The sequence below is a fragment of the Durio zibethinus genome, chromosome 20, assembly GCF_047325235.1.
Source record: "Durio zibethinus cultivar Kanyao isolate XHJ-2024 chromosome 20, ASM4732523v1, whole genome shotgun sequence".
NCBI lineage: Eukaryota > Viridiplantae > Streptophyta > Magnoliopsida > Malvales > Malvaceae > Durio > Durio zibethinus.
This window is the reverse complement of record NC_143181.1, coordinates 3,997,272-4,022,847: the sequence shown is the minus strand read 5'-3', so window position 1 is coordinate 4,022,847 and position 25,576 is coordinate 3,997,272. Positions and strand designations below refer to the sequence as shown.

The following is a 25,576-nucleotide window of genomic DNA, read 5'->3' as shown; positions in this document are numbered from 1 at the left end:
TTTTTTAATAAGTTCACTCAAATAATAAATTTTGAGAGATTCTTTAATTTATAAAAATAAATTTAACTCAATTAATTTATATAATTAAAATTTTAAACAAATAATATTTAATAAATTTAAATTTTTAACACCCACGAGCAATTTCTTCCCCATTTCTAAACAACAAGATTCTTTGTAAACGAACAAGCTTTCTCCACTTTCAACGGTTCATCAATCCAAATACAGAGGTCAAAGCCCTACCAGCAGCGCCACCAGTCCACCACCAGGCACCAACCAACCACAAAAGGAAACAATACCTAACCACGAACCAACCAAACCACGCGTGAACCAGGAACAACCTTCGTCCCGCACGAGCCAACTATCAAAAACCAAAATAGACGAAAACGACAAAAAGAACCTCATAAAACGCCAAAACATTCGATTCTTCAAAAAAATCAAACCCCCGCTTTCAATGGCCTGAACAAAAAATTGCTGTCTATATATATATATTTTCTATCGTTGTCATTGTCTCGCTGTCAGTCGTCTTTTTTTCTTCGATGGCCTCTCTTTCAGGCCTCTGCTCTTCCTCCCCTTCTTTGAAGCCTAAGCATAATGGAATCTCCAAACTCACCCCTTCGCTTCGCGAGGACTCACTCGCATTCTCAACTCGTTCTAACTCCAACTCTAAAGTCGTCGCGACTCACTCCGTTGCTCGCGGAATATCCGCCGATTTGTCCAAAACGAACAACGTCAGCGTTTTGAAGAAGGCCAGTCAAGGGGGAGAGCTCGAGAAAGATCCTAAAACGCTGTGGAGGAGATACGTTGACTGGTTGTACCAGCACAAGGAGCTCGGGTTGTACCTCGATGTCAGTAGGATCGGGTTCTCGGATCAGTTTGTTTCTGAGATGGAGCCCCGATTCCAAGTCGCGTTTAAATCTATGGAGGAATTGGAAAAAGGCGCCATCGCCAATCCCGACGAAGGACGGATGGTGGGCCACTATTGGTTGAGGAACGCTAAACTCGGGCCGAATTCGTTTCTGCGGCTACAGATAGAGAACACTCTCGACGCCGTTTGCAAGTTCGCCGATGACGTCATCAGCGGTAAGGTTAGTTTCGCGGTTCCGTTTTAACTTGCTGTATCAAACTAATAGATCATCAACATTCAAGCAGGATTAATTTACTAATCATTTTTGCTTAATTTCTTTCGTTCGCTATAAACTACAGATTAAACCTCCGTCTTCTCCTGAGCGTCGTTTTACTCAAATTCTCTCAGTTGGTATTGGAGGTTCGGCTCTGGGCCCGCAGTTCGTCGCCGAAGCATTGGCTCCTGATAATCCTCCTCTAAAGGTATCTGATCAATCATAACTAGTAGGTTCTATTTTAAAGTCGTTTTATTAAATTTGAACTGCGTATTACATTTTCTTTTAGCAGTAAACTTTGAGGGTTTAGTCTGCTGACAGCAAAAGAGCTCCTTATTTGTTAAAGCAAATGCTCTAAGTTCAGTTTTGAGTAGCCTTGTAACTGAATGAATTTAAGTTTTAACTATTTGTGTTTTTTGGAATTGGCTGTTAATATTTCTTCTCTTAATTGGCAGATAAGATTCATTGATAATACGGATCCTGCTGGAATTGATCATCAGATTGCACAGCTTGGTTCCGAGCTGGCTTCTACACTTGTAATTGTGATTTCAAAGGTCAGCATAAAAGCATCCTTGATATGATATTTGTATTCTTCTTTATTTACCTGTTTTATAGATTATATATGAAACATGTATCATCTAATAAAAACTTATCTACTCAGAGTGGAGGTACCCCTGAAACAAGAAATGGTCTACTGGAAGTACAGAAAGCCTTCCGTGAAGCTGGTCTGGATTTTGCAAAACAGGTTTTGATCTCAGGTTCTTGTTTCTGCTTTTATTTGTTTTCCCTTGCTTCACAGTATGATTTCAAAATTTTACTTTGGTTATTTAATTAAAGGTAGGTTGTCTTTGGAGGGTATCCGGAGGCTTTATAACTAGAGTTAGGTGTAGATGTCCATGCATGGCATTTGGAAGTATTCATTCATGAAATGCTGAAAAGCACATAGGAACACACACATATGGATTTTAGCTTTTTTAATTGCTTAACTGACTGATAGTTGTGCTGCCACCATAAAGGAGAGTGTCATACGACAGCCTTTAAGATCTGTTTCTCTCTCTCTCTCTCTCTCTCTCTCTCTGAATGGTCTTAATGTTCTATAAAATAAAAAGGTCTTATTTTGCCAATCAGCTTGTTGAATTTTCCAAGTTGTAAGAAGGTAGTTTGATTTTTTGAACCATTCTCCTTATTTGAAACTATACTTAATGTACTCTGTATGATCCCTTGCATAGAAACTTCACTCGGTAGTACTTAATCTACTAATGAGTTCACATGAGAATTTTGTATTCTTGCATGGTTCTCCTGTACTATGGAAGCAGATTTCCCACTAATAATTTGATTCTCAACTTCATATTGTTGCTTATGTATACTTTTATGCAGGGTGTTGCTATAACACAAGAAAATTCTTTGTTGGACAACACAGCGAGGATTGAGGGTTGGGTAGCTCGATTCCCTATGTTTGATTGGGTTGGCGGCAGGACATCTGAAATGTCTGCAGTGGGTCTTCTTCCAGCAGCACTTCAGGCATGTAGTCCATAGATTTAATATTTAATGTGGTTTTCAGTTCACTTTCGGACAATTCTAAGTGAATATTAATGCAGGGAATTGACATAAGAGAAATGCTTGTTGGTGCATCTATGATGGACGAGGCCACTAGGAGCACAGTGGTAAGTTTCAAACTGAGGTCTTAATAGTTGCTTTAATATATTGTGATGCCGCTTTCTAATGATTGAATAGGTTAGAGTTGAATCATCAGAATTGCAATTTTTAGTTGGTGACCTTCAGTTACTTATCTTCATTCCCTTGATGTTGCCCATTTTGGAAACTAAGAATTTTAGTAGGCAGTTTCTGAGCATGGGCCAAACATGCTCACTTCTATTTGAAGTGCTACCTTGTTTAGTTTGCTTTTGACTTCCTGTATTTATTCTCTATCTGGCCTGTTTTCCACCTGTTATCACAGATAAGATCTCTTGATTGACATACATATTTTTCCTCCTTTCCTTCAGCTTAGGAATAATCCTGCAGCATTGCTTGCTTTATGTTGGTATCGGGCAACTGATGGGATTGGATCTAAGGTATTCAATTCTAAACTATATTACAGATCTTGTATTGTTCAAATGTTGGTTTCTCATATTAATGGCATCTCTTGTTGGGTTTCTTCAGGATATGGTTGTCCTTCCTTACAAGGACAGCTTATTACTATTTAGTAGGTATTTACAGCAGCTAGTTATGGAATCACTTGGCAAGGAGTTTGACCTTGATGGTAACCGGGTATATAAACTTTTTAAGATGAGTCATACAACTTCCATTTAGGATGTATCCTGGAGATTACTTTTGGTTCATTGGTGGCCACTTTGCACAAAATGCTAAATTGTAGGACCCTTTCGGTCAATCACCCCCAAAACGCCATATGGTGGGTGTATTACTGGATAAAGCATGTGAGCTGATATGTTGACATTTTGTGTTTGAGGAGAATGAATGGTAGTTCCATGGGTGATTGAGTCTTAGGTTAAGTATTCCTCTGTTGTTTTATATTCTCTTGCTTACCTGGAGCCATTTTAATAGATTAATTGTTTTCACATCTTGACCATTGAAGCTTTTGGCATAATCAAAGATTTTTTTAACATGGTTGTTCTATTGCTGCTAAATATTAGCATTAAGTGATTGGGCCACTAGTTATTTAAAAGACAAGAGACTTTCTATTTGTTCTTTTCGTTTACATAGCATGAATAGTAAGTAGGAGAATAGTCTCAAGTCTGAGGAACCTTATCGAAGGCATTAGCCTTAATTCAGAAAAGTCTGTGCTTTAGCCCAATGCATATTATGTACAATTTATTAACATCAAAGCATTATGAGCCTGCTTCATTGAAACTTAATTGGGATCCAAACATTCACCGAGGGTGGAGCATGATGCAATCGAATTGCATTTTAATATTTTGGGGCCATGTGTTGAATATTTACCCTTTGATGTTTAAGTTGCTTTCTTACGTGATTAGACTTAGTAAAAACACTACTTAGTTCATCAGGTAAATCAAGGAATTACTGTTTATGGGAATAAAGGAAGCACAGATCAGCATGCGTAAGTTTTCCTTATGCCTTTCAAATTTATGCAATCTCTATTCGTGTAAGCAATGCCCTGGCCTGATGCAACTTTTCACATATAATCTATTTATAGCTATATTCAACAACTAAGGGAGGGTGTGCATAATTTCTTTGTGACATTCATTGAAGTGCTACGTGATAGACCCCCTGGTCATGATTGGGAGCTTGAACCAGGTGTTACATGTGGTGACTATTTGTTTGGAATGCTACAGGTTTGATTAGTGCTGGTTTTCTAAAACAACGGGATTTCTTGAATGGACACATGATAAAGGCTGGTAATTTTTGCATTTTATAACATTGTTTGTGCAGGGAACACGATCAGCTTTGTATGCAAATGACCGGGAGTCCATTACTGTCAGTGTCCAAGAAGTGACACCTAGATCTGTGGGGGCTCTCATAGCACTTTATGAGCGAGCAGTTGGAATTTATGCCTCGCTTATCAACATTAATGCTTACCATCAACCTGGTAAATATATGTCTCATCTTCTATTTAAGAAATATAATTCTTGAAGTGAACTAAAAAGTATATTGTGCGTAGTTGGGTCATATCTTGTACCGTAGCTATTTGATCTAAATCTTCTTTGTTCGGTAATTAATCTGATGGTCTTTCTTTCTCTGTTTTTTTCATTTAATTTTCATCTTAGGTGTGGAAGCTGGGAAAAAAGCAGCGGGTGAAGTGTTAGCTCTACAGAAGCGGGTTTTAGCAGTACTCAATGAGGCCAGGTAAGATGTCAGATCCTTATGATCAGGTGTTTATGGTACAATATATGTTAAAGGACCTAATGTTGTTTTATATATTAGATATTTATGCTTCAGGGAAACAGCATACTTGAAAGTTAAAACAGCTTTTGCAAAGTTTATTGTCATTTTCTGGACATCCTTTATGGATGAATTGGAATGCCTATTAACGTCACAGAATTGAAGAAAATTTTGACTGAAAAGTCATTGTAGATTACGGATACTGATATTCTCTCTCACGTTCTGGCTTGTAGCCCATCTTTCTCTTTCTCTTCTTCCTCTTTGTTTCAAAGGCTTGATGACCTGCAATGCAATTCCATTTTAGGCTCTGTTTTATTATCGTTTCATTGGACTTGGGGTGTTAATATAAGTGTGTGTTTTGTTTTATTGTTGTTTTTCGCTGACTACTTTTTTGTTTCACTTTGTTCAGTTGTAAAGATCCTGTTGAACCATTGACACTTGAACAAGTGGCTGATCGTTGCCATGCTCCCGAAGATGTATGCACAAAAAACTGTTGAAGATACTTCTTAACACAATAAAATGCTGTGCTAACCTTATTTGTTTCATGGCTGCAGATTGAAATGATTTACAAAATCATTGAGCACATGGCTGCCAATGACAGAGCACTAATTGCTGAAGGCAGTTGTGGTTCACCGCATAGCTTAAAGGTTTTCCTTGGGGAATGTAATCTGGATGAATTGTATGCTTAAGTTAACGCAATGAAATTCATGTTAAAGTTATTATGGTTGAACTTAAGAGAAAAAAAAGCTCCAATAAAATAAGATAACACCAAATCCCAGATTGGGTTTTTCTAAGGCTTAAAATTGAAATACATCCATCAAAATATGGTAAGCGCCCACTTCACCTGCATGATACTCTTGGCTGTTACACTAGCTTGTTTTGCTCTTGATTACTAGGGACCGATAACCGACCATTTTCTCATTCATCTGATGAGACAGTCCATCGCTACAAATTTTCACCCAACTCAGGCAATTATATCTGCATCATTGTGGAGTTAAAATCTGCCCAAGATTCCTCGAATGCAACTCGTGTTTTTTGTGGGTCGCTCGGCTAATGAAACCCAATACAAGAAACATCAATTTCCATGTTTGAAAAGCTTTCAGGTCGTCCATTTGTCCTTCAAGACAACAGGTAGGTGAGTATCTTACGTAGGTAGTGTTTTGAAAAGCATGCTTGGGCTATCTTCTTTTGAGCTAAATTTTTTTAAGATATGTTTGGATGAGCAACGTGGTAAGTGTTTGAAATTGCATTATATCCTTAGTTGCCTCTTCTTTTTCTTTGGACGCTATAAACATACCCTTAATCCTTTGAGTTCATCTTCATCTCCTCTTTATTTCAAAGCAAGATTTTTTTTTTAATTTTTATATTTCTAGTTGTCAAAACAAATCACAGCCGTTGATCACACATACCAAAGACTACAAATCGACAACCAGAATTGACCATCAGGTGACTTTTGTCTTTTTTTTTTGGGCCACAAATGTGTCATCTGTTTTCTTACATTAAAATATTTAATTGAACAAAACCAACGTGCGGCAAAAAAAAAAAAAAAAACCAATAGCCGATTTGGGTGAAACACCCCCCACTGCAGAAATAGAGCAAAGAGAAAAAGCATGTATCCGGTTCGTTTGGACCCACCTAACCCATGCGAACTATACAAAATGGGGGAAATATTAGAGTAACCAAAAAAAAAAGGCATCCGCACTTACGCCGTTCGACTATTAACAGTACTTTTATTAAAAAATAAAAAACGGAGTTCCTCTTTGCCACATCAGCTCACCCGTCACCTTTTTTTCACCCCATCTTGCTATTCTAATAAGGAATGTAATCGAATCAAATCGAGTCGAATAGTAAGAAATTCGAGAATATAATCGAGTCGAATCGAGCCAAATAGTGAGAAGCTCGTGCTCGAGCTCGACTCACAACTCGAAACTCGATACTCGATTCGAACTCGATCAAATTTTATTTTTCAAGCTCGAGCTCGATTCGTGATCGAATTCGAGCTACTCGAGCTCACTCGATTAGGCTCGATTAATATGTAAAAATAAGCTCGATTCGTATACTCGACAAGAGTTCAATTATTCATACTCGAACTTGAACTCAAACTTAGACTCGAAATATTTTATTAATTAAAATAATAAAAATATATTTAAATATAAAAACTTGACTAAGCTCGTAAGCTACTCGAGTCGGATATAATAATACTCGAATTCGACTCGATCGATAAGTCGAGCTACTCGAACTCGAGCTTGACTCGATAATAATCGAACCAAATTCAAGTTTTCTTCGAATCAAACCCGAATAACTTGCGAGTACTAATGTATCATTTACACCCTTAATTCTAACAAGCAGAGTCTCGAGCTCTCCGAATATAGAGTCAAGATAGATTATACTAAGTAGCCTTTATGAGTATCTCAGACGTTAGATTTTGATAAGCCTCTCAACTATATCAATCACACAGGAGGCTAACCTATTTGGTCATGTCAGAGTAAGAGCCAATATTTCACCACAGATAACACTGTAAAAACCCTTGATCATAATTTCGATAGTTTATAGCCCTCTTGTCAAACTAGTTCTGATACCATTCTAACAAGGTACAGATGTCCTAGACGTGTGTAATTAACGGGTTCAATTCTAAGCTCTCCAAGGATGAAGTCCTAACAAAACTACCTACAACACAGTGAATGATCGATTGTCCTAACAAGATAATATCAAACATAAGTAATCTATAAATCAGATATATAATCAAGCTATTCTAGTCGGTGTTCAAGACTTTGATGTCTTCTTGCCTTAACGTCAAACTGGTGACCTGACTTTTATAAAAATATGTCTTTCAATACAATAGCTTATTTCAGTAAGATCTTGATACATTAATTTTTCTTTTGGCTGAGAGTGGATCAATGATCTATTTGATAATTCTACAAAAATTTTTGATGCAAAGAATCCATAATACTGTGACAACTACAAAACATACTTAACTTGTATCACTGCAAACCATGAAATAGATAGAAGAAATACGAATATGAAATTTTAACTATAAAAGAAGAAAGAAAGAATTACAAAAAAAAAAAGAAAGTTTTTGTCAAAAATATTTTATAAGAAAGATTTCTTACAAATGGAAACTTTTTTATTGTTCCTTTTGGATGAAAGAGTAGACAATTTATACATAAAAAAATAAAAAAATAATAACCTAATAGGATCATATCATGATTAAAGTCATGACTTTACCAATAACTTGACATAAAGTTACTTTAAGAAAGTAGCTTTAAAAAAATGAACATGACTCAAAAATAGACATAAAGTAGATTTGACATAAAGTAAACTTAACATAAATTAGACTAGATATAAAGTATACTTAAAGTTGATGTAAAGTTTGGTGAGGCATCAACATCAACTTTAGAGTCTTTTGAAAAGCATTACCACACATAATTATACATAATTGGACTAAAACATAAAAGTCTTTTGTTTGAAGCACCATGAGTGGATTTCTAACTTTATTCGAAAAAAATCTTTAAGATATTAGAGGATTAGACAATTGTCTACCCACAAACAGTTATTGTTCAAAATCATCGGGTCTGAATCATAATTTTGGAATAATTAACTGTAGATCCTATTTTTAAATCTTGTTCGAATTTTGGAAAGATCTTCTAAATTTTGCCAATAATGGTTTATTGAAAGTTGAGCTAGTTCGGAAGGGATATGGAGATCAAAATTAACAAGTTTATGAGATAAGTCACTCCACCAAGTATTGTAGGTTGGTTCAAGGGTCCATTGTGCCAGGTGATTTAGTAATTCTTGGATATATGCTGAAAGGTACCACCATCATAGTTCTTTTTTAAAATAAGAAAGTTCTGTAAGGCTTGGAACCTTGTTAATTTTACAGAGCCTTTTCAACAAGAACTTGTAATTATGTGCATACTAAAAAATAAATTTATACAGAGAGTAAGGATTGCACACATAGATGTCAAAATAAGGTTAAAAGAAGGCATAATCATAAAAAATTTCACAAGAATGGTGAAACATGAGGATGACATGATAATTTTAATGGAGATTTTTGGTGAGAGAAAACTATATGTGTAAGGGTTTGAACCACTTTAAGAAATTTCCTATATGAATATCTATTTCATAGAAGAAATCATTGTTAGTGAATATGACTGTGGTAAAATTGAGTTCAAAGAAGTTAAACTCAATGGCAATAGTGTAGAGTTAGCATAAATATCATAAGAGAACCAAAGCTTCTTTGAATAAGCTTGTTGTATCAGAGATTTGAAATAGATGCAAAAAAAGATGTTGGGGATAAAAACCAATGGGTTGAGGCCATGATCTGCTCTTTTTCTAAAAAAAATAGTCTGCATCTTGTAAATAAGGTCATGCACGTGTCTTTGAATTGTCTTTCTTACAATGATCTGTTAAATTTCAGAAGGAAGATTATGAATTGAGAATATTAATTGAAAATCTAGATCTAAAACAAAAGAGTTATATTTTGGCTATATATATAAAGATAAGGATAAAAAAAAAGATTGGTTACTATTTGAAAAATAGGGTCAAAAGAAGGTGAATGTAAAGGTAAAAAGGTCATCATGAAAATGATTAGAATAATCTGTAAAAAGTTCGAAAAAGGTTTAAGAGAAGGTTTGGTTAGCATGTCTGAGAGGATGTTCTCTACCTTTTATATATGTTGTAGTGAAAGAATACTTTAAGAACCACTAAAAAAGTTTGAATAACTATGCATTTGACATCTGCTTATTCTTGAAATTAAGCATCTGATCAAAAGCTAACATATCTAATTTCACAAGAAAATGTTATCAAATGAGGTGAAATTTAACTTTTTGAATTTCATACATTACAGCTAAATTTTTTTTTAGTATAGAGTGGTAATGGAGTTTCAAATCTTTAAATGTACTACTTTTGTAATCACATATCTGTTTGGTTTCATCTTTTTCTTCTAAAAAAATTATCGATCAAAATTTATCGTTTACATCTGTCTACAATATCTTTTTTTTCATCTAAAGAAATCTTTAAAGTAGGAAGTGACTGCATTCTTATCTTAAATGTCTGTATTACTTTTGTCTGTATGTAAAACTACTTTAGAGGCTCTTTTTTAACATCTGTTTGAAAGAATGAGTTAACCGTACAAGATTTAAAAGAAATTCACTCATATAATTTACTATGCTGAAAAATTGTTATGCTTATTTTTTCGATAGATTTTCATTAGAAAAATCTGCAAGTGTCTTAACAATGTGAGTTTGAGCTATGAATTGTCCATCTTTCAAATGCATGCTTAAGAAAATAATTTTTGAAGGGTCAATGATAATTTTTTTCTCTGAGAGCATTATCTCATACTACTAAACAATTTGCTGAAACTTATCCAATAACTGTATGTAAGATGTGACATCTGAAGAGAACAGTAAGATATCTTCAATGTAAATTAATGCATTATCAAGGATGAGAGTAAATATCTTCGTCATTACTAAGACACATGTAGATTTTCCTAATGAAAATCTTTTCAAAAAGTAAGTACAACATTCCTCAGTGTTGTAAATTACATGAGTGAATTTCTTTTAAATCTTGCACAGTTAACTCACCCTCTCAGACAAATGTTAAAGAAAGAGCTTCCCAAGTAGTCCCAGATACAGACAAAAATAGTACAAACATTAAAGATAAAAGCACAGTCACTTCTTACTTTAAGATTTTTTCAGATAAAAAAAAGATATTGCAGACAGATGCAACCGATAAATTTTGATCAACAATCATTTTAAAAGACAAAGATGGAACAGACAGATATGTGATTATAAAAGTGATAGATTCAAAAATTCGATACTCTATTACCACTTTACACTAAAAGAAATTTTAAATGTAAAATATAAAATCCAAAAATTTGAATTTCACCTCATTAGATACCACTTTCTTATGGAATTGAATATGTCAGCTTTTGATCAAATGCTTAATTTCAAGAAGAAACAGATGCCAAATACACAGTTACTCAAACTTTCTCAGTGGTTCTCAAAATATTCTTTCACCATAGTATATACAAAAAGCAGAGACATCTTTCCAAACATGCTAACTTGGTCTCCTCCTAAACCTCCATCAAACTCCCTGCAAATTATTTCAGTCATTTCTATGATGACCTCTTTATCTTTACTTTCACCTTCTTATGACCCTGTTCTTCAAACACTAACTAATTTTTTTTATTTTGTCTTTATAGCCTAAAATATAAACCCTTTGTTCCAGATCCAAATTTTCAACCAATATTCTCAATTTATAACCTTTCTTTTGAAATTCAACAGATCATTACAAAAAAGACAATTGAAAGACATGCGTATGACCTTATTTACAAGATGCAGATAATTTCTACCTTAATCTCTTTTTAGAACACACTCATAGTTCTTACAAATGATGCTAATCTAGTCAGAAATCCACTCATGATGCTCTAGAAGGGATTCTTTGTTTCAATCCAATTATATATAATTATGTGTGATAATGCTCTCTAGATACTTTTCAAAAGACTCCAAAGTTGATGTTGATGCCTCATCAGACTTTATATCAACTTCAAGTCTACTTTATGTCAAATCTATTTTATGTCTACTTTTGAGTTATGTCTATTTTTTTAAAGCTACTTTCTTAAAGTAACTTTATTAAAGTAACTTTATGTCAAGTTATTTGTAAGATCATGACTTTAATAATGACATGATCCTATTAGGTTACTATTTCTTTACTTTTTTTATGTATAAATTATGTGATCCTTCTAAAAAAAAAAAAAAACAAGTTAAGCCTCTTCAAGAAGTTTCCCTTTGTAATAATTTTCTTATAAAATATATTTGACTAAAAACTATATTTTCTTTGGTAATTCTTTCATCATTCTTCTATAGTTAAAGTTTCATATTCATATTTTTTCTATCTATTCTATGATTTATAATGATACAAATTAAGTATGCTCTGCAGTTGTAATAGTATTATGAATCTTCTACATCAGAAATTCTTGTAGAATTGTTAAAAAATCATTGATCCACTATTTCAACAAAAAAAAATTAAGTACCAAGATTTTACTAAAATAAGCTACTGTAATGAAAGATATATTTTCATAAAAGTCAAGCTACCAGTTCAACGTTAAGCCAAAAGGGCGTCAGAGTCTTGAACATTGACTAGAATACCTTGGTTATATATTTTATCTATGAACTGCTTATATTTAGTATTATCTTGTTAGGGCAATCGATCTTCCGATATGTTGTAGGTAATTTTGTTAAGACTCCATCCCCGGAAAGCTTGAAACTAAACCCATCAATTAAGCGAGTCTAAGACATCTCTACCCTTTTTATTAGAAATTCTGCTTGTTAGAATGGTAAATTAGAAATCCACTCATGGTACTCCAGACAAAAGACTCCTCTATTTTAGTCTAATTATGTATAATTATATGTGATAATACTTTTCATATGTTTTTCAGAAGACTCTAAAGTTGATGTTGACATCTCACCAAACTTTACATCAGCTTTAAGTTTACTTTATGTTAAGTCTACTTTATGTCCAGTCTACTTTATGTCAAGTTTACTTTATGTTAAGTTTACTTTATGTTAAATCTACATTATATCTATTTTAGAGTCATGTCTACTTTTTTAAAGCTATTTTTTTAAAGTAACTTTATTAAGATAACTTTATGTCAAGTCATTTGTAAGGTCATGACTTTAATCATAACATGATCTTATTAGGTTACTATTTTTTTACTTTTTTTTTATGTATAAATTGTTTGTTCTTTTTTCTAGAAGGAACAAGTTAAGCTTCTTCAAGAAATTCCTCTTTGTAAGAAATCTTTCTTATAAAATGTGTTTGACTAAAAACTCTCTTCTCATTGGATAATTTCTACCTTCTTTTTCTATAATTAAACTTTCAAATTCATATTTCTTCTATTTGTTTCATGATTTGCAGTAATACAAGTATACTCTACAGTTACCATAGTATTATGGATCCTCTGCATTAAAAATTCTTGTACAATTATCAAATAGATCATTGATCCATTATTTCAACCAAAAAAAAATTATTATACCAAAATCTTACTGAAATAAGCTATTGTAGTGAAAGATATCTCCACAAAAGTCAGAACAACAATTCGACATTAAGCCAAAAGGGTACCAGAGTGTTAAACATCAACTAAAATACTTTAGTTATATGTCTGATCTATGAACTATTTATGTTTAGTATTATCTTGTTAAGGCAACTAAACCTTCGCTATATTACAGGTAATTTTGTTAAAACTCAATCCTCAGAGAGCTCGAAACTGAACCTGTCAATTACACTACTCTAAGACATCTCTACCTTGCTTTTTAGAATGGTATCAAAGAGCAATTCTGAATAAAGAGAAGAAATTCTTGTTTCTATTTCTTGATTATTGAGTTGAATAGGAAAAGCCAAAAGAGAGTTTTATTTTCATGGATTTATCTACTATTAGTAATTCTAGTTCTCAACCTTCCACTTCTAGATCTTCTTTTAGTTTATCTTTTTCTTCTTCTCTTGTACTTAAAAAGTCTTCTTTTCAAGTTAAAATTCTTGTATGAAGTAGATTACAGCTCAAAAAAAAAAAATCCATCAAACAGTTATTCCCATTGTAAATCTTTATATAGCTTTCTTAAACTCTTTCACTTCTATTACTAGTTCTCTAAAAACCTTTTTAAAACTAAAATATCAAGTTTCAAAAGAATATGTTCAAGTCACAAACTTTGATCAATGTATTCTTCCAGCAAAAACTCAAGAGAATTTTGTTACTTTTTAAATCCCAAAAGAATTTTCTCAATAATGGTCAGAACAAAGATATACTCACATCTATTTTGGTGCTATCAAAATAGCTTTGACCTTTCATGGTAAAAATAGTATTCCTATATGTATCAAAATGACCTTGTTAGACACAAGATTCAAATAATACAAGCATGCAATACTCGACATAGTTGAGATGAAACTCAATGCAAGAACTGTCTTCTTCAGAGTCTTCCCAAATTATAATACGTCTCTTCATAATCTAACACTATTAGATGCTTTGAAAGTTCAAGTGTAGATTGTAGGTACTAAGATGAAAGGACTCCAGGCAATCATTTACTACTAGATGACATATAAAATTCAAGATCATGCCATTAACTTACCTCTTTCAAACTTTGGTGATGTTGTCTTTGTAAAGATGGAAGCCACAGACAAGAATTTCAAACATGTTCACACTTCAAAATAGATCTCAAATGAAGAACTTGCCATACTTTTCCCAAAGTCGTGGACGACAAGTTATCAAAATATTTGAAAGCAAGATGAACCTATTCAACACTTTAATCCAACCTATAAGACAAATTAGGATGACACTGTAACAATTGAGTTTGATCACAACAAAGAAAAAAATATTCCTCCTCCAACAATCTTTCTAATATAATTCATGATGCAAAGATATCAAGCTGAGCAAAATGTTCCAGTTACACACTTCCAATATGATGGAAAACCTGTATATACATACAAATATCTACAAGAATATTGCTATTGGAATATTAATTACAGATGCAAAGGTTGTCAAAAAGACTTATACAGAAGCCTCTTGGATGATGATGATGATATTCCAAACAAGCCAAAGAAGAAAAAATCTTCCCAGCAAAAGCTTAAAGAAAGATATGAGAATGAAAACTTTGAAGTTGATCTCCTCAGTGAACCCTTAGAAAAGTTTGAATATTATGTTATTTATCCTAAGAAAGAAAAACAATTTCTTTAAACCTATAAAATTCAAGCCACACAAAAACCAAATTTCACCCAACCTTTGCCTCAAATTTCTATGATGCAACCAAACTACCCAAGATCAAATTTCCCTCATTTCCAAGAATTCCAAAAAAATCAATATAAGTACACCCCAAAAATCTCAAACCCCAAAAAAATGTTTCTCATGCTAAAGTAATTTTAAACTGACAGATTGAAATTTCTCTCCAACAAAATACATACTTGTATAAAATTGAAAACAAGTTAGACCAAGTTAGTCATCACTTTGATCAAAACCTTGTCAACTTTCAAAACATTATTCTTGAAATTCAATTAAGGATAATAACTTCAGATCAAGAACTCAGATACATGATTGAAACCAACACTGAAATCACTTATACTTTCACTAAAAGAGATAAAGAAATGAAAAGTATTAAGATTCAACTTACAGATCTTCAAAATCAGCTCCATCAAAAACAATAACAACAAGTAGCCTTCAGTTACAATTATCTTCACTCCAATCAACACTGAAATACATAACACCCCTTATCAAGCCTATACTCCTATTTCTTACCAACCATACAATTTTTCAACCTCACCTCCAATACCTTTCTTCACCCCTTTTCAGTATAAACTCCCTCCTACATCCATACCAATATCTTCACAACCAAAATAATACTTCACTCCTATCTCAGACCAACTAAAACAACCTACATTTGGCACAACCGAAAAATAGATTCACAGATTCCAAGAACAATAATTAGTTAATCAAAAACTCAAAAGAGTTACAAAACAACAATTTCTTCAACCTCCAAAACCAAAACCAAGCTCAAGTTCTGTCCCTCAAAACCCTACACATCACACAGACCAAAAACCTGTACAATTCATGATTTCTCTTACATAAACCCTTTCAAAAATGATTCATTAGATGGCACAAGAAAATTTTTCTTAATTTTCTCTTGAAGATATTTTTTCCTCTACTTTTAAGATAAAATCTCAAATGGAGACAATTAAGTCAAATGATTTAGTTGATTAAGATGAGTCAGAACTTCCTCAGATCTTCACGACAAAACCAACATTTGAAGTTCCAAATGATAATCCAAAAGTACACAACCTTGATGCAATGGACATTAAACAACACCCTTTTTCACAACAAACACATGTTCCTCCTTCTATATCAAAGTTTTTAGTCTTTACAATTGATGATATTCCTATTTCAAAATGGCCTTCAAGGTTCCAAAAATTCTTATTAGCATAGGGATTAGTTGAATTGAATTCCAATCCTAATGTTACGATAAACACACTCTCGATCAAATTTGTTTCCAAACTAGTTAAAACTCTAAAAAACTTTTGAAACAATATCGACGAATACAAACAACTATAGTTTCTTCAATGCCCAATAATTATAGAAGCTATATCTAAGTTTTCAGCAATATTATACGACCAAGACATTCACAATTTGAAAAATATCAGAAAATAATTTTTCAAATTAAAATGTTGTTCTTTTCATCTAAAATACCTTGACAAATACTATCAACAATTCTTTTAGTATTTTTACATCCTTGATGGATTTAATAATGTCAACTTGAAGTAAGTTTTTTTAAACTCTGTTCCAAAAAAGCTTGCACAGTAGAAAAGACACTGCTCAATCTTAAATCTCTTGATGTTAGAACCATGAACCTTGAAAATATTTACAAGATGATCTTGAAAGCCCAAGACAAGATTTGCAAAGAGCACAAATACATTGCACATTTGGTGAACAACTCCAAAAAGCTAGAGAAACCATGTTCCTACTCTTCTTCTAAACTCCAAATTAAATGTTCTTTTAGGGACTCCACATGTATTTGCCATCACAAGAAAAAAAAGCACATTAGAAGATTCAGATTTCTCATAAACTTATATTTTTTCAGATTCAAGAAACTATTTAGAAAATCACCAAAGCCCAAAAGATTTTCAAGATTTAAGTTTGCCATAAAAAAAAAAAAAACCCAAAGATCAAAAGTACAAAATATTTTCTCTGTGAAAAATCAAGACATTTTGCAAAAACTACCCAAAGTCAAACAAAAGATCAATAAAAATGATACAAGATATTGCTAATATCTTTGGCATTAATCTTTCTGATGATAATTTTGAATCAATCTTCTCCTTTGATGATGAGCAGAATAAAAGATTATTGTTTATGCTCAAGCAATTTGATGATGATAATTTAGATTCAAATTCAAATAAATTTACAAATGATCAATGCTATGAGTACATGTCAGTCTAAGCACTCCAAAAAATCCAAACATTTCAACCTCTAAAATTACCTTTAGCCCCAATTCAAATATTCACTCACAAACATTCTCCTCCCATAATAATCACAGCATTCTTTGACATTGGTGCAGCTTAAACCATAACAAATCTCATTGTCTTACCCAAAATCTTTAAAAAAAACAAAAAACATTTTTCAAGACCACTAATGAAAATGTATTCTCTACAGACTTTATCAGCAACCTTGTTATCCTTTAAATTTTCTCATGTTGTTAAATAACTCAAAAAATTTTAAGATCTTCACTTCCTCAAAAAGACCTTGTTATTGGTTTTGATGTCATAACCAGTATGCTAGATTTACAAATTAATGAAAAAGGTATAAAGTTTGAAATTATTTCAAATTTTAGAAAAACCTTCCCAACCTTTTCACCATGTCTATTCAACCATATGTCTTTCAAAAATTTAGACAAAAATTCATTCAGATCTCATATGTAGAAAATCACTTAAAAATCCTCTAGAAGTGCAATCACCTTTTTTGAAAAAACCATTAATTTTTCATTACCCTTCCCTTCAAAAAGATAAAAATGTCAACCCAACAAAAACAAGTCATTCAGGCATAAACCTTAATCACTTCAAACTAGCAACCCAAGAATGTTTCCTCTTTCAGGCTCAAAGATTAATTGAACCAACATCTTTTCAATGGGCATGTGAAGCGTTTTATGTCAATAAACGTTCTGAACAAGTTTATAAAAAATTAAGATTAGTGATTAATTATAAGCCTCTTAACATTTTTCTTGTAGATGATAAATTTTTCTTTCCAAACAAAAACTTTGTTTGTAAATTTATCAAAAGCAAAAATCTTCTCCAAGTTTGACCTTAAAGCAAGATTTTGGAAACTTTGTATACATCTTGAATACCCCTTCATCCATCCCTTCAAATTCTCTGACCCACTTTGTTTCCCAAAAGAAACAGTTTGTTTCATATGATACCTTTATCACATTTACTATATTGCTGTAGAATTTCCACTCCTAAAGCTTAAAACATTTCTTCACCTTTTTCAATAGACAACCATCTACCTAAAAAGATATCAGATGGACCCCAATCACCAGCATCTCAAGTTTTTCTTCAACTAGTTCAGACCTATTCCAATTTGGATCAAATAGATAAAAACCTATGAGAAATACACAAGTTTTCCCTGACCTTCACATTATTTTAATTTTTCACAGATCTTGCAATTATTTGGCAAATGAGTCCCAGTACTTCCCCGTATACGATAATTTATAGCTCACAAGGTTATTCATTATTATATTTTCTTTTTTATTAGCCTACTAAATATACTGAATTTCAGAGATAGATTTATAAAATGAATCACCAGATTCCTAAACAAAATTGGCTAGAGCACCAAGATGATGTTCTATGGGAAAACTATCTTTCAGATTGATAAAAAAATTTATGAAATAAGAATTCATGGCGCATGGACAAAACCTCTTCCTAAAACCACAAAATATGAACTTAAACATACATGACCAGTAGAAAAAAACTCTTACTGAAAACCTCCTGAAGTTCTTAAAAAAATAAAATGGCAAGATTCACAAGACCCCTATAAAGATTTTGACCCAGATCAATGGTTAGAAAATATAAGTTATGACTTCACCACAAGTACAGATAATTCTCTACCTTAACTTCTCTCTAAAACACACTCATAGTTATCATAAATGATGCTAATCTAATCAGAAATCCATTTATGATGCTCCAAACAAAAGACTCCCATGTTTTAGTCCAATTATGTATAATTATATGTGATAATGCTCTCCATATACTTTTCAAAAAACTCCAAAATTTGTATAATTATGTGTGATAATATTGACCTCTCACCAGACTTTACATCAACTTTAAGTCTACTTTATGTCAAGTCTATTTTATGTCTATTTTTAAGTCATGTCGAAAGTAACTTTATGTCTAGTTATTTGTGAAATCATTACTTCAATCATGACATAATCTTATTAAGTTACTATTTTTTTACTTTTTCTATGTATAAATTATGTGCTCTTTCTCCCAAAAGGAATAAGTTAAGCATCTTTAAGAAGTTTTTCTTTGTAAGAAATCTTTCTTATAAAATATGTTTGGCTAAAAATTTTCTTCTCTTTTAGTAATTCATTCTTCCTTCTTTTATAGTTAAAGTTTTATATTCGTATTTTCTCTATCTATTTCATGATTTGCAATGATACAAAATTAAGTATGCTTTACAATTGTCACATTATTGTGGATCTTCTACATAAAAAATTCTTATAGAATTATCAAACAGATTATTGATCCCATCTCTCAATCAAAGAAAAATTATTGTAACAATATCTTACTGAAATAAACTATTGTAGTAAAAGACATATCTCCATAAAAATCAGACCACCAGTTCGATGTTAAGCCAATAGGGAATCAAAATCTTGAATACTGACTAAAATGTCTTTGTTATATGTCTTATCTATGAACTATTTATGTTTGATATTATTTTGTTAGAACAACCAATCATCCACTATGTTGCAAGTAGTTTTATTAACACTCCATCCTTAGAGAGCCCGAAATTAAACCCGTCAATTTCACGAATCTAGAACATATCTACCTTACTGGTTAAAATTTGCACCATTTAAATTCTTGAATCGCAGTCATTTGTGGGAAATCTAGCACTGACTTAAGAAAATTTTAAATAAAAAAAGAAAATGAAAAAAAACAAAAAATGAAAAATCCCATAATTTCTTTCAAAAAAGCTTCAGATTTCAATATTCTCTATCTATTTTTTATTCAGAGCTGAAGAAAGCTTGTAAGCATAACAAAGGCTTTTGGTTTTTTTTAGTTTATCAAATCCTTTTAACTATTAAATTACTACATTCTAAGCTTGTAATTCTATAGTAATTTCCTTTTTTTTTTTTTGATAAATTATGGCTAATAATCCTGAATCTTTTAAAAGATGGACCTTGATGGGATTTGCACCGAGGAAATTGATGCGTTATGAATAAACAGTTTAATACACTTAAGTTATATTTGATACACAAAATTATGATAAAATAAAATAAAATAATATAATATTATGAATAAAATTAAATTAAATAATATAATTTTATATTATATTTGATGTATATAAAGATTAAGATAAAATAATTTATTTATTGATCAAAATTATTTTTTCTTAAAATCTATACAATTTAAATTATTTATATAATTTTTAAGAACATAATAAGACATGTAAAGTTAATCCCATGCATTAAAAACAATCCCTTACTTTTTTTAATGATAGATTTATCCTATTAGCATAGAATATCTTATTCTTTCAATAATCTAATCTTTTTATTTAAGTGCATAACAAATATGTAATTAGATGATTAATATCTTATTTTTCAACTAATCCTATGTACCAAATATTTACTATAGTTTTTAGGTTTCTTGAACCCGTCAAAGTTAATGGCCCAAAAAAGAAACATGTTAAAGGCTATTATACGTATGAAAACTTGAATCTAAAGTTAAAGAGAATGACATGAATTTTAGGAGAATCATACCCCAAAATCTAGCTATCAGAGAAGAGTCCACAAAAGCAAATGTTAGACATCCATTACTACCTAGGGCATTTGCATATGCTGATCACGAACTGCAGAAGTTACCAAATCAAAAGGGTGAGTGAGCCGTCACAAGGAAGATGATGCTAATGAATTTGAATTGCCATCAGAAATGCTTCTTCAAGAAGAAATATTTACAAGGATTAAATTTAGAAAAATGGATCAATGGATCTGCAGCATGAAAAAGAATGGTATTCATGTCACACAACATGCAAAAACACCAAGGTTGCATTCGACAGCAAGAAAGCATACATACAACAGTGAATTCCAGTATCACTCTGTTCACCAAGTAGAGCAAGGAAATCAGAGAAGCTTTGATATAACATGACAAGAAGTCCAGAAGGCTTTTGAGGCAGTTCTTAGAAGTAAAGGGTTTTGGTATATCCTGTTGAGAACGAACAAATAAATGTATTGTATCAGCCAAAAGAAATGAAGTGAAATCAGAATGATGTTAATAGGAAGATGCATTAAATCATAGGCAACTGAGGAAACTGCTAGCAGCACAATGGAGGAAATAAGAAACGCTGGTTTGTCAAGATTAAAATTATAACCTACCCAATTGCAGTTGCCCCCCAGGATGCCACATTATAAATGACTTTACTTCCATCCCATGCTTTTCGAAGCTTTCCTTTTTTCTCTTTTACAGAGAAGGTCTTGCTTAGTGCTACAAGAAAATTCAAAAGTGTCAGAATTCCCACACCATATCAATGGCTAGAAATATTGTATGGATTATGGAATAAAAGATATTTGAGATGGAAATTTAAGTTTTTCAGTTAAATGTATCGCGGTAAAATTGGATGCCAATCTAACTAATGAAAAGAAACAAACTCACCTTCCTGAAGTTGATTGAGAGTCAAATCCTGGGAAAGGAAAAAAAAATTCTTTAGCATCCATTGCTGAATAATCCATGACGAACATGCATAGACAGTTAGTTTTATTCAGTCTGCCAATAAGTAAGACCACAACAAAACTTTTATATAAGACAATAATTTTTTCTGGCTTAAGTGTATTATGTGTGAATGAGTCAAAAGAAAAAGATTGAAGTCCATAATACTTATAACACCAACGGAGAGCAAGAAATTTACATGCCTTAGTCTGTTTAAGGGACAGCAAATATGCAGCCATAAAACAAGCAATGCCTTCTACTATATCTTCCTGCCTAACAAGAACATAATCTTCTTGATCCAAATCAACAACTTCGTCTTCCCAAAGATCATTTTCATTGACCATGTCCCAAGAACTACCTTCTTCTGGTTCCAAAGAAGAATTTCATTATTATCCACACAACAAAGATCATTTTAAACACAAGCAAAAGTTCCCTAAAAGAAAGAACTTCCATATACTGAATAAATATGCCTGTTCAATGTCTTTGCAATGAGTTGAAATCATATATATGCTAAAGCAAAAGTTCCCTAAAAGAAAGAACTTAAATATACTGAATACATATGCCTGTTCAATGTCTTTGCAACGAGTTGAAATGATATATGCTAACAGTCTAAAAGGGACCATCTTTGGATGCATACCAGCAATGTTTTCTGGAACTGGCACCTGAGCACACTCTAGCTTTTTGAGGAAGTCAGAGCATCGAACTCTAGATTTGGGAAGATCACACAACTGCATTTAAAGTAAGGTACATGCATTAGATATCCAAGTTATTTGGAACCATTTTGAATGAAAGCAAATGCAAACCTCATGAAGTACTGCAAATTCTGTAGATCTCCTTTCTATCTGGTTGCTAATTTCATATGCATAATCTATTTCATAAAGCCATTTACATTAAATAAAAGAATTCATAAATTCAAGGGTTTTAGTATGTCAAAATCAGGTATAAGGGATCGCCATATTTAAGTGAGATTTCAATATTTATTGCCATTAAAAGATGCAAGTTGTGACTAGAGAACTATAAAAGTGGAATATAAGCTTTAATTTTGATCCATGACGTTTAAGAAAACAAGTGACTGCAAAGTGGAACAAAATGAACAAAAAACACACAATTCACCACTCCAAAGTGAAATACTATCATCAGAGGGGAAAAAATTCATTTTTTTTACTTTTCACAACCATCAGTAACTGAACTTCTAGAAGTGAAAGAAAGTTCCAGTTTTTTTACAAACTGTGGGCTCTGATTTTATGCTTTATTTATCAAATTTGAAATCATTTGGTATTAGTTCCTAATCTCATACCTTCGGACCAAAATTTTGCTTCATAGGATGAATGTTATAATGGAAAAGTTTTAATCTCTTCTCCGTTTCATTCTCATTTGGCTCTTTTTTCAAAATAAATATATGTATACATAGGGTGAAACAAACACATAAGAAAGGAGCATTGCAATTGAGATGACATCAATGAGACAAATGCTAAGTGGCAAATGGACTCTGAAACAATGGAAGGCATCATCTAATGAATTGTACAACGAAAAGGGTGTTTTAATCTATTCACGTTTTATTTAACAGTTGACTCCTGCCCTACACCCTCTGGCATACTTCCGTCAGATTGTTTTTTTTTTCAATTTAATACTGAAAGAGTGCAATCCCAGCCTACACTGGCTTTTAACCAAGAATACCATTTCTCCATCTTATGACAACAAGCAAAATTCTCAACCTAGCCCAGACTAAAAACGGAAACAGACACAGTGATCATGGCAAAACCAGCAAACCCACATCAAAAACTAAAACTAACCAAAAGCAAGGCTCAACCAGTAACTTAATGTCTTGCAAAACTACATAATGCAAGCATGCAGCACTGAAAAAGAAATAGACACAGATATGCAACTGGTGCATCCAACACAAATTAGACCATTATCCAAATGAGAACCGCCATTTAGCTTTAATATAAGTTCAATTGTCTCATTCAAGCTGAGTTCAACTCAGATCCGATCATCACCCAAAGTAGAAACAAATAATCCTAGAATTCTCCAAAAAAATAGTATAAGTTTAAACAAACTAAATCTTCATAAAGAACATGATAAATCCACCAAATCGAAACCACTCGTTCTTACGAGCTAAAAACTGATTACGTAAGATTCTCACTTAGACTTCCTTTCCTTCTCTTTCCCTCGTTTTTCTTAGCATCGGAAAGAAATACAAATCCAGAACCAAACCCTGAGAAAACAAACAACAAACAAAAAGAACAAAACAAACCTCGTCGGCCTCTTGATCTCTTCGAAGGCCCAGACCGCAGAGTTCCCCTTGAGGATCCACGTCATCTTCATCGTCATCATCGATTCCAACTTCGTTGTTACTAAGCAATTCGAGAGCTCTCTGGCATTGTTCCAGCACAGCTCGCAAAGTCTTCCGCTTAACGCGAAACTGATCTTGCTCTTCCACAACTTTTATCTTCATCTCCCCCACTTCCATCGCTAACGATTCGTTGCTCGAACCCGTTACCTCTATCTTCATATCGCCAACCCTAATACAATCTCAAAATTCCACCAAACCCCCCCCCCCTCGAATTCAAACCCTAGAAAAATCTAATCAGTTCAAATTAAAAATTTTGAAATTTTCGTCCCATAAGGAAATCGGAAATCACGGAAGCACGAAATTGAATTTTATTTTTCTTTTTTAGAATTATTGTGAGGAAGAACATACGATTTTTTCTTTTTAAATCTTTTTTGGGTCTTGGAAAAAATAAAATAAAAACTAAAAAAAAAAAAAGAAAAGGGTTGGAGAAGGGGCATATAGCCGCCGTGACAGCGTAGGAGCAGCGAGGCCCGTTTTGGTTGGGGGTTGGTTCCCGAACACGCGGGGGAATGGAAATTTGGTCAAATTCATCTATCACAACTTATCGTTTCGTGTAATCTTGGTTTGGTGGAAACTAAAATGTACGTTAGCCTATCTCCATCGTTTTCCTTGTGATGTGCTGTCGTTTTAAGAGTTCGAATTTTATTGAACTTGATTGAACAATTTTATCATAGCTAAAAGAAAAAAAAAGTAAAATATATTTTCATCAATTGCCTTTTTTATAAAAGAAAATCATAATTTTGAGATAAAAATTAAAAATAATGATATTTAAAATTTATTAAAAATTACTTTTTAAATATAATTATTTAAATTAATTAAATTAAATATCAGATTACGTTGTTATTATTTTGTTAATAATAAAAAATTAGAGAATATAACATAATCATAAAAATTTTAAAAAAATCTTATTGAGATTAGAAAAAATTAATTATTTATTCAAATTTAAAATCATTTAACATTTTTTAATAAATTGCCGTACATGGTAATAATTCCTCGCTGATATCACACTAGCCTGCAAATGCTGAGCCTATTTAATTTTGAACTAAAGAAACATGAAAAAAAAAAAAAAAAGGAGGAAATTTTATATTGAAATCTTCCTTAAATTGTTATATTACATCCAATTCTCTTGTGGAAAGTCTACGTTTTGTCATTTAAATAGAAAGAATATAAGATTTATGATTTCTTAAAAAAAAAGGAACATCAAAGAAAATAAATGAATTCTTACATAAAGTTTTGTGTATGAAATGTGATGGGTGTTTTCAAACATAAAATATCAAAATTACCTAAAATTTTAAGTTTATAAATAAAACCATTTTTAAGTTTTAAGTCTGTAAAAAATATTTTTTACAAATGAAATCATATAGGTAAAATAATTATAAATATTAAAATTTAAATCTCAAATTTAATAATAAAAGAATACTACAAAATATGTTTTAAAAAATAGAGATGCATAAATTGACATCATTTTAATTATTTGTCATTATTAAACAGAATCATTTTACTTGATAAAAATTTTAAATGGAGTTTGATGAAATGTTCAAATTCATATAGCTGTTATTTAATTGAAAACTATGAACATGAATTGCAATAAAACTAAAAATCTGATTTGGAAAATATGGGTTTGGTAATAATACCATGGTTTTTTTTTTCTATGCTTTATAAATTTGAAAAGCAAAACCAATAAAGTGACAAAAACTTATGATTAAATAAAAAAACATATTGATAATTAATTGGAAAATTCTTTATATTAATACATGATTTATTTTAGAAGCTTTCTTTTTTGGTACAAAAAAAAATA

The 25,576-nt window shown here is 31.9% G+C and overlaps 2 protein-coding genes across 15 annotated transcripts; one reads left to right on the top strand and one right to left on the bottom strand.

Annotated features, from left to right (window-relative positions):
- The first annotated feature begins 506 nt into the window (after positions 1-506).
- LOC111315541 (glucose-6-phosphate isomerase 1, chloroplastic-like) lies at positions 507-5,779 on the top strand. 2 transcript variants are annotated; one of them, XM_022917359.2, is made up of 14 exons: positions 507-1,085; positions 1,204-1,326; positions 1,574-1,672; positions 1,780-1,863; positions 2,496-2,639; positions 2,717-2,782; positions 3,122-3,190; positions 3,279-3,386; positions 4,142-4,194; positions 4,291-4,429; positions 4,527-4,683; positions 4,862-4,940; positions 5,386-5,452; positions 5,531-5,779. In XM_022917359.2, the coding sequence occupies exons 1-14, from the start codon at positions 537-539 to the stop codon at positions 5,663-5,665; spliced, it is 1,872 nt and encodes a 623-aa protein (XP_022773094.1). In that variant the 5' UTR covers positions 507-536; the 3' UTR covers positions 5,666-5,779. The 2 variants fall into 2 exon arrangements, with proteins under 2 accessions (XP_022773094.1, XP_022773096.1); XM_022917361.2 differs by lacking the exon at positions 3,279-3,386.
- LOC111315542 (uncharacterized) lies at positions 5,681-24,317 on the bottom strand. Of its 13 annotated transcripts, none has more exons than XR_016330685.1 (8): positions 23,680-24,316; positions 22,063-22,153; positions 21,629-21,789; positions 21,372-21,399; positions 21,095-21,203; positions 20,792-20,924; positions 20,483-20,571; positions 5,681-6,093 (listed from the first exon to the last, which is right to left on the bottom strand). XR_016330685.1 is itself a non-coding variant. In XM_089749300.1 (7 exons), exons 1-6 carry the CDS (start codon positions 23,935-23,937, stop codon positions 20,843-20,845), a joined length of 729 nt encoding a protein of 242 aa, XP_089605426.1. In that variant the 5' UTR covers positions 23,938-24,316; the 3' UTR covers positions 13,788-14,282; positions 20,796-20,842. The 13 variants fall into 13 exon arrangements, 6 of the variants coding, with proteins under 6 accessions (XP_089605426.1, XP_089605425.1, XP_089605424.1 ...); XR_016330683.1 differs by having other exon boundaries at positions 20,796-20,924; XR_016330686.1 differs by lacking the exon at positions 5,681-6,093 and adding an exon at positions 13,788-14,282 and having other exon boundaries at positions 20,796-20,924; positions 21,629-21,786; positions 23,680-24,317.
- Between the last annotated feature and the right edge of the window lie 1,259 nt (positions 24,318-25,576).

Coding starts and splice junctions, on each gene's coding strand:
- LOC111315541 (XM_022917359.2), top strand. CDS start 537: ATGGCCTCTCTTTCAGGCCTCTGCTCTTCCTCCCCTTCTTTGAAGCCT. Junction 1,673..1,779: donor TTGTAATTGTGATTTCAAAG/GTCAGCATAAAA, acceptor TTATCTACTCAG/AGTGGAGGTACCCCTGAAAC. Junction 3,191..3,278: donor CTGATGGGATTGGATCTAAG/GTATTCAATTCT, acceptor GGGTTTCTTCAG/GATATGGTTGTCCTTCCTTA.
- LOC111315542 (XM_089749300.1), bottom strand. CDS start 23,937: ATGAAGATAGAGGTAACGGGTTCGAGCAACGAATCGTTAGCGATGGAA. Junction 21,790..22,062: donor AGTTCCAGAAAACATTGCTG/GTATGCATCCAA, acceptor CTTTGGAACCAG/AAGAAGGTAGTTCTTGGGAC. Junction 21,204..21,371: donor TCTCAATCAACTTCAGGAAG/GTGAGTTTGTTT, acceptor ATTTTCTTGTAG/CACTAAGCAAGACCTTCTCT.